Source organism: Leuciscus leuciscus (genome assembly GCF_965113295.1).
Source record: "Leuciscus leuciscus genome assembly, chromosome: 2".
Classification (NCBI taxonomy): domain Eukaryota; kingdom Metazoa; phylum Chordata; class Actinopteri; order Cypriniformes; family Leuciscidae; genus Leuciscus; species Leuciscus leuciscus.
In genome coordinates, this window is record NC_138726.1 from 26839852 (window position 1) to 26855885 (window position 16034).

Consider the following 16034-nt stretch of genomic DNA (forward strand, 5'->3'; position numbering starts at 1 on the left):
TGCATACATAACACACTTGTCAGTTAGGTTACAATGCATCTGCTAAGATCAAACACGTACCCTGTCAATAAAACACTGGAGGAACCATTTAGTGCTGTAAATCCCACAGGACATCTGCTCCTTATCCTGATGGGAGTGCATGTAAATGGGAAAAAAAAGGAATGAGAAAAGAAGAGAACTCAGCAATAGAGAAACTATTTAACTTAACTAATCTTACAGGTTCTGAGTACATTTTGCAGTATTGTGTCTGCCAAAGCAATCTTACCAAATGCTTCTTCAGTTTGGGTAAAAGTTTGGAGAGAATCTGGTCATGGTGGTTTTGGAAACGCTGAAGTTTGGGAAATCCGGGAACAAAGAATCCTGTGATGGGCAAATGTGCAAGTATGAAAAAAATTTCCCAACAGAAGACCAACAAAAAAAACCTACATTCTAAAGTGTTATGCATTTAATTTAGGGTCAATAAGACTTTTCTTTTTGAAACAAATAAATACTTTATTAAATTGATCAAAAGTGGCAGTAAAGAGATGTAGAATATTATAAAGTATTTCTATAAAAAAAAAGTTGTTCTTTTGAACTTTCTATTCATCAAGACACACAACTGTTTTCAACATTAATAATGATAATAAGAAATGTTACCTGAGTAGCAAATCAGCTTATTAAAATGATTTCTAAAGATTCATGTGACATTGAAGAATTTAAAATACATATTTTTTCAAATAGTTATTTTCAAACTGTAATGACATTTCACAATATTGTGAGTACTTGGTGAGTATAAGAGACTTTCACACATACACACAAAAAATAAAAATAATAATTATTGAACAGAAGTGTGCTTTATGTCATAAAGTCTTATGAAGCTTATATAATATGCTAGCAATTAAATCAACATTAAAATTCTTAGCCACAAGCAGAATAAATGAGAAGAGCTCACCATGCATGCCATGTTTCTGATTGGTTAAGAGCTGTGACAAAGCCCAGAATGCATCTTCTTCATTCATGAACATTAACAGAATGGCAGCAATCTGACTCATGCCCTGGCAGTAACTCACTTCCTGCAGACAAGAACAGACAAAGTCAGCTATTATGTAACATCTCTTTATTAACCATGGATGTGATTGCACACTTACCGTATTGTAAACAGAGTATGCAGTGAGCACATGGAACAAAGACTGCTGCCTGTGAAGAGAAAAACAGAGTTCTCAGGCTCAAACTCTCGTGTTGCTGACTTTACTGAATGTCACATCATCGGTGATACAAACACACATCAACAACACACAAACCAACATCCATATTTTCCCACAAAGATGCATTTGTTCCTTCAAATTACAGTGGAGCCCCTCCCATCATGTGTGAGCATTAATGACACCCTTCAGATGAGCAAGACTTTCCACTTGGCTCTCTAAAGCCTGCAATCTATTAAATCCTCAGTGACATCACTCCCATTTCTGGCCTGCTGGGGGAACAAGCTCTCAAAATCGAGAAACCAGTTCCAGAGGTTGTCTGCAGAAGCAGCCAATAGAGAGCAAGATGTTGATGAACATCCACTCTGCCTTTTTATATTTCTCTTATACAGAATATTTGATGCACACTTACAAAACCGATGGAAGAAATCTTTGAGCAAATTTGTAATTTAATTTAATAATAAACATATACATGGTCTCTGTTTTGTAAATGTGTCTGTGTTTTATGGTCAAATCTTAGAGCCTGTTTCAAATGGCACACTTGGTTTGGACTTGCGGTCTCATAGCCTTCACTTCTGTGAAGTCCACATAATCTGAGATGCCATTTGGGACAGGGTGTTAGTTGATTCTGAAATCAGTCCTCCGAGTACAAAGTTTCCTATATGAGAACTGTATGAAAATTCCATAGGAAGACAATAAATTCCATATACTAATATATAAAAGTGGAAGTGGGCAGTTTGTTACAGGTTGCATGTGATCTCTTCAGGCACACTCAGATAAACCATTTATGAGCCATTACTGTCCTGTGAAGTTTCAAGAGCTGAGTCATGGTAAACTAGTGTAGTCTGAAAGCCTGTGGGAAAAATCTGTTCTAGGTCAAGTGTTTTAAATGCTCCAAAGCTGCAAATGACGGTGATTTGTCAGTGTACATATATTACATATAGTGGCAGCATGTAAGTATGCTAATGTTACATCACTGAGCAGCATTATAAGATAAGTGTTTTTATTGAACGAGTAGGAGGAGAACAGAACCGAGCAGAAGAAGCAGAGCTGCAATGCATCGATGCATCTACAGTAATTAAAGTTATCTCATCATTGCACATTTGAATGCATGTGTGTTTTACTTACTTTACACCAAATCGATCCATAAACATGATGTGGTTTCGAAAGGTCCTGTTGATATCAAGGTCAATCTGTTTGATTTCGGGAGAGTACAGCTGGGCTTGCTCCTTCATTCTCTGTCAACCAACCAAACGGCTTTATCAAAAACAGTTTCATCTTTGACATACTACCGTACATTACAAGATGACATTAGAAGACAAACATCTCTAGGTTTAATTATTATGTGATATTAGTAGTTTATTTTGCCACGATTTTTTACACTACCGTTCAAATGTTGCATTTATTTGATAAAAACAGTTAAAAACAAATATTGTGAAATAGTATTACAATTTAAATAACTGTTTTCTGTTAACTGTAATTTTTATAAATTTTCAAATGAAATTTATTTCTGTGATGGCAAAGCATCCATTAGTTCAGTCTTCGGTGTCACATGATCCTTCAGAAATCACTGTAATATGTTGACTCAAGAAACATTTATCATTATCAATGTTGAAAACTACTTAATATTTTTGTGGGAACTGTGATACAGTTTTTCCTGTCTATATATATATATATATATATATATATATATATATATATATATATATATATAAATAGGAAACAAAGCATTTTTTTTAAATAGAAATATTTTGTAACATTATTTATTACATTTTATGTAACATGTCTATACTTTGATGAATTAATAGATTTTTTTAATGGTCCTTGCTTAAAAAAGTATTAACTTCTTCAAAGGTCGTGTTGTAAGTATACAGTTTAGAGGTCATTACACAAAAAAATATTTGACCATTAAATACTGCTAAATATCAATCAGAATCAAGTATTCAGGACAGCTGTGTAATGCATTTACGAAGCTACTTGTGTAAAAAAAACAAAAAAAAACAAAAAACTGTATATCAATACCAGGGGTACCATGTTCAGCGACATGGTGGAGGCTACAAATACTTCCTGCTAGTTGTAAAATCTCAGCAGCTCTGAAGGTTTGTTTAGCTTGTGTTTTGTTCTCTCCTATCGTTTTCCATGCCATATATCAGCCATCTGTCTGTTTTCAGATCACACTCTAATCCCTTTGAAATAGCTCTACCACAACACCACTCCAGTAATCCCACTCTCACCAAACACCCGGCTTTAGGCCAGCAGAGACTCGCGGCTACATAGTGTCCATAGGAGCTATTGCGTGGGAATGTGTATGCATGGATGTTTTTTCCCTTACCTCATATTTTCCTGCATTGTCGCTCTTTACTTGCTCGACATCCAGTAGCAGGGCCCAAGCCTGTCCTCTCAGCTGTAGTGGGACGCCTTTATACACCCGCTTAATCATCTGCACAAAGACACCAGGAGTAAGTGCAAGTGTGTGTGTGTGTGTGTGTGTGTGTGTGTGTGGTTTAGGTATACTCTATGTTATGGGGACAAATTGTCTGCACAAACATAGCAAAATATACAAAATCCTTGTCCTTGTGGGGACATTTTTGATCTTATAAATCAAACTAAGTGATGTTTTAAGAAAATGTATAAATGCAGAACAAAACGTTTCTGTGACGGGTAGGTTTAGGGTTAGTGGATCGAATTTGTACAGTATAAATAATATATCATTATTTTCAGATGAATGATTGCAACCTCTGTATGTGAAGCTCACCCGGTCACTGTTCCTGTACTTGTTCCAGTTCTTCAGCATCTTCAGCCATTTCTGCACCCTCTCAATCTCCACTTGTTTTTGCTGCACATGGGAAAACAATGAGATCTGATGAAAAATTATTTGCAATATATATATATATATATATATATATAAATGTTTCATTTCTGTTTAAATGTTTAAATTATATATTTTTTTAAACATCAACCATCATCATCATCATAATTAATAATAATAATAGATAATGATGATTAAAAAATGTTTTTATTTATTTTATCTTAAAATACAAATTAAAAATAAAAATAAAAAGCTGAAAGAATATGTCATCAGTGGTATATGGTGCATATCACATGCTTATAATCCTTAGGTCCATTAAAGGAGAACTCCGGTCAATTTTAACATTGAGCTCATTTTTTTTGTAAATTTGGAGTGCTGTCATTACAGAGAACAACGACAAAAATCGGTGTTGCCTACACCGTGTTATCCTCTTTTTAAAATTTGCACCCTGTTGACTTCAATGTTTTCGGTCGAAGTCCACAGTAGTCGATTGTCGAGTTCACGCGCGTGATAACCTATGCGCGTGAACTCGACAATTGACTACTGTGGACTTCGGCCGAAAACAGGATGTAAATACAGGTATGTGCGCTGGCTGAATTAACATCATTTTTATTCATATCTTTCATATCTACTGCAGTCAGATTCACCGCGTTCACTCTGAAGGAATCACTCACAATGGCTGGGCACTTGTAATGACACATCAAGGATGTTAAGAGGCTAAAAGCAGGTTTAAAATTAGCCCCATTGAAGTCAACAGGGTGCAAATTTTAAAAAGAGGATAACATGGTGTAGGCAACAACGATTTTTGTCGTTGTTCTCTGTACTGACAGCACTCCAAATTTACAAAAAAATGAGCTGAATGTTAAAATTGACCGGAGTTCTCCTTTAACAGACAGGTATGAGTATAAATATCTGCTACATGACACAAACAACCCTCCTGTTTCTTTTTCTAAGTAATATTTCTTTCCTCGTACAAGTACTTCGGGATTAGATACAGGACAGGAATTCAGATCACCCTGCTGCAATTAACATCTGTTCTGAGGACAGCTTTCACTCTTTCCACCCTTAGTGTTTAACCTTTATGTGCCACAACACGACTGCACAAATGTCAGCTGGAAAATGCATCGGCCACCTCCACGCTGTGAATGTCACATGGGAACACACCTCCAGACAGTCCAGCTGTGTTTGCCACACACTCTTGTATACTAAACGCTCATGTCTGAAGGTCACCATAAGCCTGTTTACAAAAGAGTCTCCACATTGCTACTGATTCAGTCTGTGATCCTTTGTTTTCTTTTGTGTTTCTGTCTGTGAATATCATCTTTCCCACCATTCTACAAAATACTATTTTAATAGTATTTTCGCATGCTGTTTGAATGTACATCACCTGTATACTATATTTACATGCTTAATTTGTGTATGTCTACATTACCTTCTCTTCAATGGCACTGGGTGTGGGTAATTCTTCTTCACTGTGGAAAAAACAAACAGGTAAAAACACTATACCAACTAATACTATCATACAATCACAAACATTCCAGTCTGGATGGCATTAGGTTTAGACCCTGAGTAGACCCTCTGTAATTAGTACTGAGGTTGTGTGTCAGATGTGTTTGATTCAGACCGCAAAGTACACTAGCGTTCAAAAGTTTAGGGTCTGTTAGATTTTTTTTTTTTAAATCTCAAACTTACCAAATTCAGTTTATTCCTTTAAGAGAAATGCTGAATTTTCAGCATCATTACTCCAGTCTTCAGCGTCACATGATCCTTCCGAAATCATTCTAATATGATGATTTGCTGCTCATTTCTTATTATCGATTTTTAAAACTCAAAAGAAAATAGTTTTTAAATAAACCATTTTGTAACATTTTGTCTTTACTGTCACTGTCAATTGAATGCATCCTTCCTGAATTCAAATATGAATTTCTTTCAAAATAAATAAATAAATATATATTACAGACCCCAAACTTTTAAATAGTAGTGTATGTCTTGTAAATCCAAACTTTGCAAAGCCTTATAAGTGAAAACTAATTTGTTTCCAACAGCATTATAGTCTTAAATCGCTGCTTTATGTTTACATATGCTGACAGACAATGTTTGCTGATAAAAAATGCAATGAATGAAAAATGACACTGTCATTATGAGTGACAATTTGTTTCAGACAAAATAAAAATAGCTTTACAGGGATTTAAGAGCTTACAGTATGAGTAAATGCATGTTTCACTTGACAATAAGGAAACTGAATGCTGGGTTTTACCCAGGACTTACTGAAGAAATCCAAAGCGATCCGTAACTCTGTATATGCTGTAGTCTGCATCCTCCCAAGGATCGATCTGAACCCCTGCCTCTCTACCCTGAAATACACACATAAGCCAATACTTTATTTTGTCTAATTTGTACACAGACTTTGTAGAGTTTATCAAAGGTGCAACTGTTCCTCCAATTCCAGGCCACTTCTAAGCATCTTTAAAGGCAACAGTTTTGAAGTTCTAGACTTTCGTGAGTGATTATATTATTTTCATAATTATATAAATAATGGTAATGTAATAACACATTGAATGCTATGCTATGATATAATTACATTTTATTAATTATGAATATGAAATAAATTTAGAATTTTCTAGTGATCATGGCAGCAGTAAATCTGTAAAGAAATGTTACTTTAAACACTTGGGCACGTTGCAGTTTTTATAAACTGAAAAAAGAATTTGAATAAAACAAATAAATATAATATGCAACACATTTTTGCTCAATGGGTTCATATTAAATGTCTTGTCATTTCACTGAATATCTACATTATCAAAAATGTGTACATCGGTGATCTGAATCTATGCCTCATCCCTTTTTGCCATGACTGTTTTTGTCTCCATCCCACCCCAGTGATGCATCTACTGTAATACAGGTGTGACGTCTCAGCCTAGGCTGTACGTACGTGTGTGTGTGGTTGGTGTGTATGTTTTTAGGTGCCATATGGAGGGGGCGTGGCCGACACACCTGACACTTGTTGGATGCTGAATAAATGTGGTGGAGACTGCTCGGGAAGTTGGCTTTTGGGCGTTTGGTCTCCGGTCTGGAGTTAGTGGGTCTGCGCTTTTGCTGAGTGTCCTGCCCGACCCTGATTCATCTCTTCATTATGTTATGCTTATGTTTGTTCTTCTTGGGTTATAATAAACGTTTTGCTAAGAATTGTCGCGTCTGGTCTCCTTTTTGTTGCAGCCTGAGAGCCGGCTGTAACACAGGGGAAACATTTCTAATAGTCGAGCTGAAGCTTTCATTTTGTTTGTGTGTTATAAGTGGCAGTTATGTGCTGGGACTTGTCATTTTTAATGTGTTGCCGAGTGGTCGATGCAATTGTGGAAAACGACAGCAGCAATATTCTCTCTAGCACACAGCTCTCCACACACTTCTCTGTGGCTCGCAAAACATCCTAATGAAATGACTAAATACAAACAAATGTGTCCCAACTCTTGTCATAAAACCAATGCCATTGAGTGCAGCTGACGTTTAAAAGCTTTTCCAGTTGGTGTGGATTGATTCCCTGAGGGGAGATGGCTGCTGCTCTCCTGCCCTCTTCTCAACCCCATGGTGGAGAGAAGAGTGGAAACCAGTGATGTGTGACAGACAGCAAGGGATTATAGTCTCAGTATTCCCCCAATTTCAAATGAGTCTGTTAGAGAATGTCATGATGTGCCATGGTCAAATTGATCACCATGTCATCCATATAGACCACAAACACTTTGTTGGTACAAAAAAATCTTCTGTCTGTTGCACTAGCACATAAAACTGCCTTTAACACCTCCCAACATTTTATTCCCTCTTGACATATCTAATTGAGTTTTCCTTACCACAATATGTATTGTGAACTCGACTCAGCAGCCACAAAGGTCATAGCACATGTGAACGACCTCAAAGGTTAGAGGTAGACAACACAGTGCAAAATAAACAACATCTACAACATTCAAAATTCATACAGCAACTTACAGTACAATAATACATTTCCCAGCTAATAAAAGCTAATGCTCAGCATAAACATCTTCAAAATCTAATCATTACACTAGTGTTCAGAAGTTTGTGGTTGGTAAGATTTTTTAAAGTGTTTGATGCTCAGGATGGCGGCATTTATTTAATCAAAAATACTGTAAAAAAAAAATATATTTTTAAATGTAACTAATTTAATCTTGTGATGGTAAGCTGCATTTTCAGCATCATTACTACGGTCTTTAGTGTCACATGATCCTTCAGAAATAATTATAATATGCTGATTTATTGCTCAAGAAACATTTCTTATTTGTGTAAATGTTGTAAACAGTTGTGCTGCTTAAAACATTGATACATTAAGTAACATCATACATAACTTTACTGTCACTATTGATCTATGCCATGCATCTTTGCTGAATAAAGTATTAATTTACTCACTTATGAACTTTAATCACAATTCTGGAACAGACATTTTTATTACTAACTCATACTGTACATTAAAGGAAAAAGGCAAACTTGAATAAGTTACAGAAAGTATCACAGTATTCATTCTTTTTCAGTGAATATCTGATAAAAAAAAGTGAGAGTAAACGGCACAATTTACCTTATTATATTTAGAGATGATCTCAGCACGTTCCTCTGCTATCAGCACCTCTATGTCCTTCTTCATGTCAATATCTAGAAATACATCACATAAAAAACAATTAATGACAAGGGAAAAAAAAAGAATACTGACAAAAACTGAACAGGCTGGAAGACAGATATGTTAAGTTTTATTTGGGGGCTAAATGTTTGTAAAGATCAGTATTAAAAAGGGTAACTTTTAGGGTTAGGAATCGAAAATGGATTCCAATTCTGGAATTGGATACTTAAGGTCAGGAATCGGAAATTTGTAATGAAATAAAATGTTTGATTCCGCTTATTGATTCCTGTGTGTGCATTTTAATGTGATTTCAAACCGTTTTCAAGCGCAAGAAAACGCTAAAAGCATTGCCGATAAGTTGGTTAGGCTGCTGATTTTTTGTAAGCTGTTGATTTTGTTCATGGAAATCAGCTGCAACAAAACATTTTGCCAAAAGACACAATAAATATGTTTGATAAAGATGTTTGACTAAATTTTTACTTACTAGAATCAAAAAGAATTGGAAATGATAAGCAGAATCAGAATCGCTAAAATTCAAATGATACCCAACCCTATAGTCACTTTGCCCTATGAGGAAAGCTCAGTAATACAGAACCAAACCTAGACTGCTCATGAGCGCAACATATTCATCATTTAGACTGAGGAACTGGTCCAAAATCAGATCTTTTTGGCACTTGGCAACCTGAGCGCTCATAATGTTTTGAAGATCCAGTTGGTCATATAAAGGCCTTGACTGTCTCAGAAACATTATCCCCATGGGAACCTCAGAGCCACAGGAAGGGAACAAAGATTCCCGCCAGGCTTCAGCTGTCTGAGAGTGCTGTGTGTCTGCTGAGTCTGTCACACACACAAAAATAGAAACTGACAAACACAGTCACCCACCCTAGGACACAGCGTTCCATGGCATGCCATCATATGTCATATTCAATATTTCTATCCCATCACCAAAACATACCATCTGGCATTTAAATCTTCAATAAGCAGGAGAGACAAAAACACAGTTAAGTATTTATCTTAATGACAAGTCACTTGCCCCTCATACCCAAATTAACAAAACAACAAGCGCATCTGTTTTGTTTGTACAGTATCATTGATGACATTTCCTGATGTATTTAGACAGGACACTCCTGACAGGTGTCAATAAATATACCATACTGATCTTTATTATTATGGCCTTCTCATCTGTCCCTTTCCCATTTTTTCCATCACTCTCACTGTTTCTTCAACTTAAAGCTTATTGCAATCATAGAGCTGATAAGTGCTGACGCAAGTACAAGTGAACAGAGAAGCTGATCTATGTGTTTCATAAAAAACTGATAGTAAGTGGTTAAAGGCATCATCAGGAACAATAATGGTTTGAGATAGAGTATGCGTACATGACTTTAGCAGAACTACAGGAAATAATTATGTGCCTGTGAATTTTGTACTACTCAATGAGAAAATAATTTACTCCAAAACCGATACCACAGTTTGTAAAACTAAAGGAAATTTTTTTCAGCCTCCTGGCATTATATTACATTGTATATCCTCTCACTAAAATCACTCTCTATGTCAGTTTTAAAAATGGTTTAAAATGGCAGCTGAGGTAGTCCAGATCATGGCCTAGCCATAAGAAATATTAAAAACATGTCAGATGATATAATGCAACACAACAACACTTTAGTGTAAAGGTAGTGCTCTGCAAAGCTCCCAAAGCCTTCAAATAATCCAAACAATATTTACAGACAAAAAATAAAGAGCTTATGCCACAAAAACAATATGCCCCATAATGTTACATTTCCTCAGGAAAGCCATTCAAAGTTCACAGATCATTAGTTAGCTAGAAAAAAAGAGAGGAGCATTTTGATATTATATATTAATTTAATGTAGACTATGTTTGAATAAATCAAGTATCACAAAAACTGTTTATTACAGCCACAGTTTGAATGTTTATATTAAATTGGAGTAAAACATAATTTTGGTGTTTCAATAAAAAATAAAATATTATCAGTTTTGTGAATTCTTGTTAACCCATAAACAAAAGAGTCACCTTCAAAGAGACTGATCTGAAATCTGGATAAGCTGGCCTGATCCCAAACTTACATAAACCAAGATGATAATCTGTCAAACGCCCTAATCCACATCCCTAAGGATAAGTGCTGAAATCCTTCCTTCTCCTGAGGAAAGCAGTGTCGTCATCTGCCACCTTTGCAGCAAGCAGCAAAAGCTTAGGTTATGCAATATGTGATGAAACCCCAGATTATAACCCTCAAAATTGTCATTCTGAAAGTACAAGTGCTCGGTCTAATGATCCAACATACCATATTCATTATAACATATGTTTTCAGTTATTCACACAACCTCTGATGCACAAACTTGGACACATCATCAGTGTTGTTTCCCGGCGTTATTGGGTGTTTCGGGTCTTTCAACAGACACCCTCTTCCAGGCGACACGACTGAGTTTAATCAAGCCTTGGCCTGTGTCCAAGTGGCATTTTACTATCCCCACATGTCACCCCTTTTCAGCCATAGCCATTTTGATGCACTCTCTGCAGCCTCCATGCTGTTGCTGATGGCTCTTCTCCGGCTTGCACCAGTTATTCCCGGCATTCAATAAGCCTTGCTGAAGGAAGGACCTGCAAATCTTCAGCAACTCACCTCCACTGTCATCCACCTGGTTTCCCACCCATTCCAGCAGCAGGCCTCCAGCAGTCCCTCATACTTCTGCCCTTTTTCTCTCCTGTGCCTCTTCCATCCTCTCCTCCCAAGGCACAGTTAGCTCCTGTAGGATAAGCTGTAGACTCCAAGACCAATATGATGTCTGGTCTAAGCATGGACTGGGTGATGTGTGCTGGAATTTTCAGCTGTCTATCCAGGTCAACTGTCATCACCCAGTCTCGTGCTGTGTAGAGCAAGCTACCAGGGTTGTTTTTGCAATCATCCTGGCTGAAGTGTTGGTGCTTCTGCTCTCATTAATCCCCCTGCTGATTGCCTCAGCTAATGTCTTGAGGACTTGATCGTGTCACCAGCGATAACGGCCATTGCCCAGGAGCAACTGCTCAAGATGTGTTCAAGAGAGCCAGCAGGGTGCATGCTGGAGTACCTTGCCCCAAACAAACAGGTTGGGAGGACGTTGTACACCCCTTGAATCAAAACCTTGATCCTCTGAGGGTTCCATTTGCTGATATCCAGCCAGAAGACCTTCCACTCCATTGTCTGCTCCAACTTCATCCTGACACCCAGTTTCTTCATTGCTACAACCCTGCTTGCTTGCTTTTCCTCCACTGAAGCATTCAATTCTTTCTAAACACGCTTGCATAACGGTCTGAAACTATTCAGATTCGTTCGGACCACTCTGTCACTGAATAATCTGAAGCGTTTTCTTGGTCAGTACAGTAACAACAAATAGCACTGCTTTCAGTTGTTTCGCTAGTTGTTTCAGTACGGCCCAGCACAGAGTTGCGTTTACTCCCGGTCCCGGACACTATTATTAAATAGCATTGTGACAACCAGTGGGAAGCGTTTCGATTCGACAGACACCTCTCTGTTACAAACCACAAATCGATGATTTAACTAGTATTAAATCGGATGAAACAGCCTCAAAATTCCCAACAAGTCTGATGAAGAAAGCAGGAGAAACATTGTGCCATGAACGAAATTAGAAGACTTTAAATCCCCTAATCACCACCCTTACAAACATTTACTGTAGTAATTTACCATGGTTTGGGCAGAAATGTGGAATATTTATATTGAATATGTTATAGTAATTTATATTGCATTAGATTTATGGGTAGAGGAATATATAATTCATTTTTGATATGCAATTATGTCAGTTTCTTTGTGAAGGTGCGTACAGTTTTTAACCTGGTCTAATCTGTTGGGCTGTCACAGAGACTTAACCTAGCTTTATTTTCATTTCTTACATTTACCATTGCCTAATATAATCTATCTCTGTATGCCTTAGGCCACATCATACTTTTTTCCCTGATGTCCACTTAAAATGCACCAAGAATAGTAGTAATAATGTTTTAGATAACTATTTTCACTTTTTCATTAACCCTAGTTAAACAGGAAAGGTTTTTTTTTTTTTTTTGCTGATATGCCTTTACAATGTATGTAAATGTATTATTTTACCTGTGTAGCATACACACAATTTTGATTCTTCCTCAATGTATTACAAACATCTACTAAGAAAATATTATAATTGAAATGCTGTATTTTCATTGAATGGTGGCACATCTTCAAATCCCTGCAAAACCCCACAAGTCATCTGCACAAGTCATCTGCAAATGCATTTACATGGCCTCTCATTGTGAGGTACTATCAGCAATGCAACGGCAGATGCTTTCTCAGGGGCTTGAGGACTGTTTGATTGATGCGATAGATGACAGTCCCCAAAAGGAGGGACAAGAGTCAATCAGAAGAACCTGGATCCAATATTATTTAAATAATCCTGAATATAACATGGTGATGTGAAAACAATCTGCTTTTTTAAGCTTGGGCTGCTGCGTTTGACTTGAGAATGAACAATGAAAAATGTATTTAGTAGCTCTGTTGGTCGTTGTTCGTACCATCCCCGTTTCAAAGAAAGAGAGAAATGGATGCATTATTGGACACAATGACGAGCAAGCATTTCATACAGACCAATCAGCTGACAGTACTGAAAAGACTTACATTCTGCTGGATTTATTACTTATAGATCATTCTAATATCAATAGGGATACTGCAATGACTGAGAATTGTTTATAGTACACTATTTCTAAATATTGTACAATATGGCAAATATGGCAAAACATGGGCTTGTATCCCCTTCATACTCATGTGTGCCAATATCTTCTTTTTTTTTCTTTTTTTTTGTGAAGCTTCAATAAGATTCCACCTAAGCTCATTTGAAAAACTTACCTATACATACAATTCACTGCAGTTTCCAGCTGAAAAGAACATTAGTGACAGTAAAAAAAATAATTAATAACATCTGTTGAAACAACAGAATCCAGTGTGTAAAGTTTTATAGAAAATCTTTAAAGGGGCACTAAACCAAATGGATTTTGCATAAACTGCCTGCCCCAAAAAAAGGAAAAAAACATTTGTGATCCACTTTTTCTTCGCAATTTCTTCCTGTTATTAAACACGGAATGAAAAAGGGTTTAACAGAGGCAAGTTCCTCAATTCACTGGATCAAGCAGTTTAGTTTCAGTTATTTCTGAGAAACAAGCATGATAGAAATTAGGCCAAGACATTGTGTTCTTGTTTGAATGGAGACTGGGTGGGGTTTGTATTTGATCACTTGTGTCAGTGTAAAAAAAATTCATCTGGACTTTCCATTTTAGGCCTGACTGCTGTAAACTCTATTTAAATAAACTCTATTTATGAGTCAAATACAAGGGAAAATGTTGACCTGCAGGCATAGATCTTACACAAGGTGCCATAAATAGCCATTTCTCTAGAGAGCTGGAGTCTAACGGTTGGCTCTCTAATTGTCTCAGCTCTCACTAGTATATGGAATGACAGGCCTTTCTGCTGAAAATCTTCCCAGCTGGATGTGGAACTCCAAGCCTGACCTAGAAATCACTGCCCACTGGCCTCCAAAAATATGGACACTAAGGATAGAATAGAGTCTCAAAATCTGAAGCATATGTTTTATGGCAGTGCAGATTTTATGTTTATGTTAAAAAGTTCAAACAGCAAATTAAATACTGTAACATTATATAATAACTGTGATTGATGTCATCAACAAACATTAAGGTTCATATTCTGCTGTACATTACATAATGAAATAATGTTTGATATTGTATTGACAGTTATTATAAAATGTCCCTTTGGAATATGTTTCAGTGATGTCACAGTCATGGTGATTTTGTTGTTCACTCAACTGAAGAATATTGGTGAATGAACACAAATGCACACCATGACTTACGTATGACAGTAAACGAGTGAATAAATGTGGGCTAAAGCTCTGAATTATTCATGTGTGCCGAATGAGGGCTATGTTTGTTGGCAAGCATACATAATATGAGGTATTCAGCATTTTTAAAGAGCAATATGCATGCATGGCATTTGAGCTTATTTGACATCTTCCAGAACAGTTTCAAATGAAAAGATTTACTCATTATTCTTGATATGTGTCAAATAATAAACAAATAATTTAATTAACAAATAATTTACCATCGCTATTAGTTATTATCAAACTGTCTCAATAAATAATCTTAAACGTCAAAAGCATGTCATAATTTTATTTGATATATGTGTCCCAACATTGTCACAGTTTCCTGTCCGAAAGCAGCTGGCAGGAGTTTATACAAGGTAGTTCTTTCAAAGCTTGTCAAAAAAATCATTGTGTTTGTTTGGAAGGAGCTCAACACAAAAAAAGGGCTTCAAGTCGAATAGATCTCATTCTCGAGTCATTCTCAAAACATTGCACTACACCTTCGAAACTAATTTCAAAGTGTGACATCAGGCCTTGTTGGCCAGGCTGCTGGGTGCAAAAAAAAAAGAAAAAAAAAAAAAGACTACAGTTCCCTTTATGCTAAAAAAAACTCCCAAAGAGGTCAAGGTTTAAACAAGCCAAGACTGGGCGGTATGACACTTTTTGTCTGAGGAAAGAGTTCTAATTTGGATGGTATTAAATAAGCATAGTTCTGCTCTGTTGACATTTACTGTTCCGACGTAAAAGGGAGAAGCTCAACATTTGGAGCTGGGGAGTGTAACAGTCGTGTGGGGGAGAGCAGTTGTCAATGTTCGTGCCGGGACAACTGGCATCAATTGCACCGCCATCTGGGTGGGCCGTCGCTGCCTCGTACTAGCTAGCTCACAGATGTAGAGCACTTCAACACACTGAGAGAGCCTTGTCCTGGCTGAGAGTCTTCACACACACAGTGGGGGCAACACTGAGAGCAACCATTAATGTGGCAAGTTGATTAGTCAATGTACATTAGTTCTGTGCTGTTGTTTTATCTGAGCTCAAGCATATGGCAGTGACAAGTGTTAACATCTGAGTAACTGATAAGTGAGTAACAGTATGCTGGAATGTAGGGCTGCACACAATTTTGATGAAAAATGGGAAATGCGATAACTCGTTATTCCATATGCGATATGATAATGCTTTAAGTATAAGATCAATTTTAATTATGTTTAGATTTTTATTTATTTATTATATTCTAAATATTATTAAAAACTGAAAATGATACAACCAACATGTTTCTCATTCATTTTTTTTTTTAGAGAAGAAAGCCACCCTAACCGCTCGTTTCGTGTCTTGGGCCATCAATGTGTACTTACGATGGGGAATTGTTTAATTTGGACGATGGGGAATTGTTTTAATTTGGACTCTGTGCATGCTCTTTGAGACAGTGACCATAGACCTGCATTATATGACTGACAGACAAGAACGGTTTGACCTAAAAATATCAAAATTGAAACTACTGCGGAAAAAAAGACACCTA

The 16034-nt window shown here is 36.7% G+C and overlaps 1 protein-coding gene across 1 annotated transcript in view; it reads right to left on the reverse strand.

The window, feature by feature from the left end:
- Positions 1-16034, reverse strand: part of LOC309492833 (USP6 N-terminal-like protein) — a 34345-nt gene that overhangs the window by 5696 nt on the left and 12615 nt on the right. The window contains exons 2-11 of the mRNA XM_082161883.1: positions 8573-8646; positions 6259-6344; positions 5423-5462; positions 3937-4017; positions 3514-3621; positions 2310-2419; positions 1128-1176; positions 932-1052; positions 266-360; positions 61-126 (exon numbers count right to left, since the gene is read on the reverse strand). Coding sequence (XP_082018009.1) covers positions 61-126; positions 266-360; positions 932-1052; positions 1128-1176; positions 2310-2419; positions 3514-3621; positions 3937-4017; positions 5423-5462; positions 6259-6344; positions 8573-8638 — 822 coding nt within the window. The 5' untranslated portion in view covers positions 8639-8646. The remainder of the gene's footprint in view (positions 1-60; positions 127-265; positions 361-931; positions 1053-1127; positions 1177-2309; positions 2420-3513; positions 3622-3936; positions 4018-5422; positions 5463-6258; positions 6345-8572; positions 8647-16034) is intronic.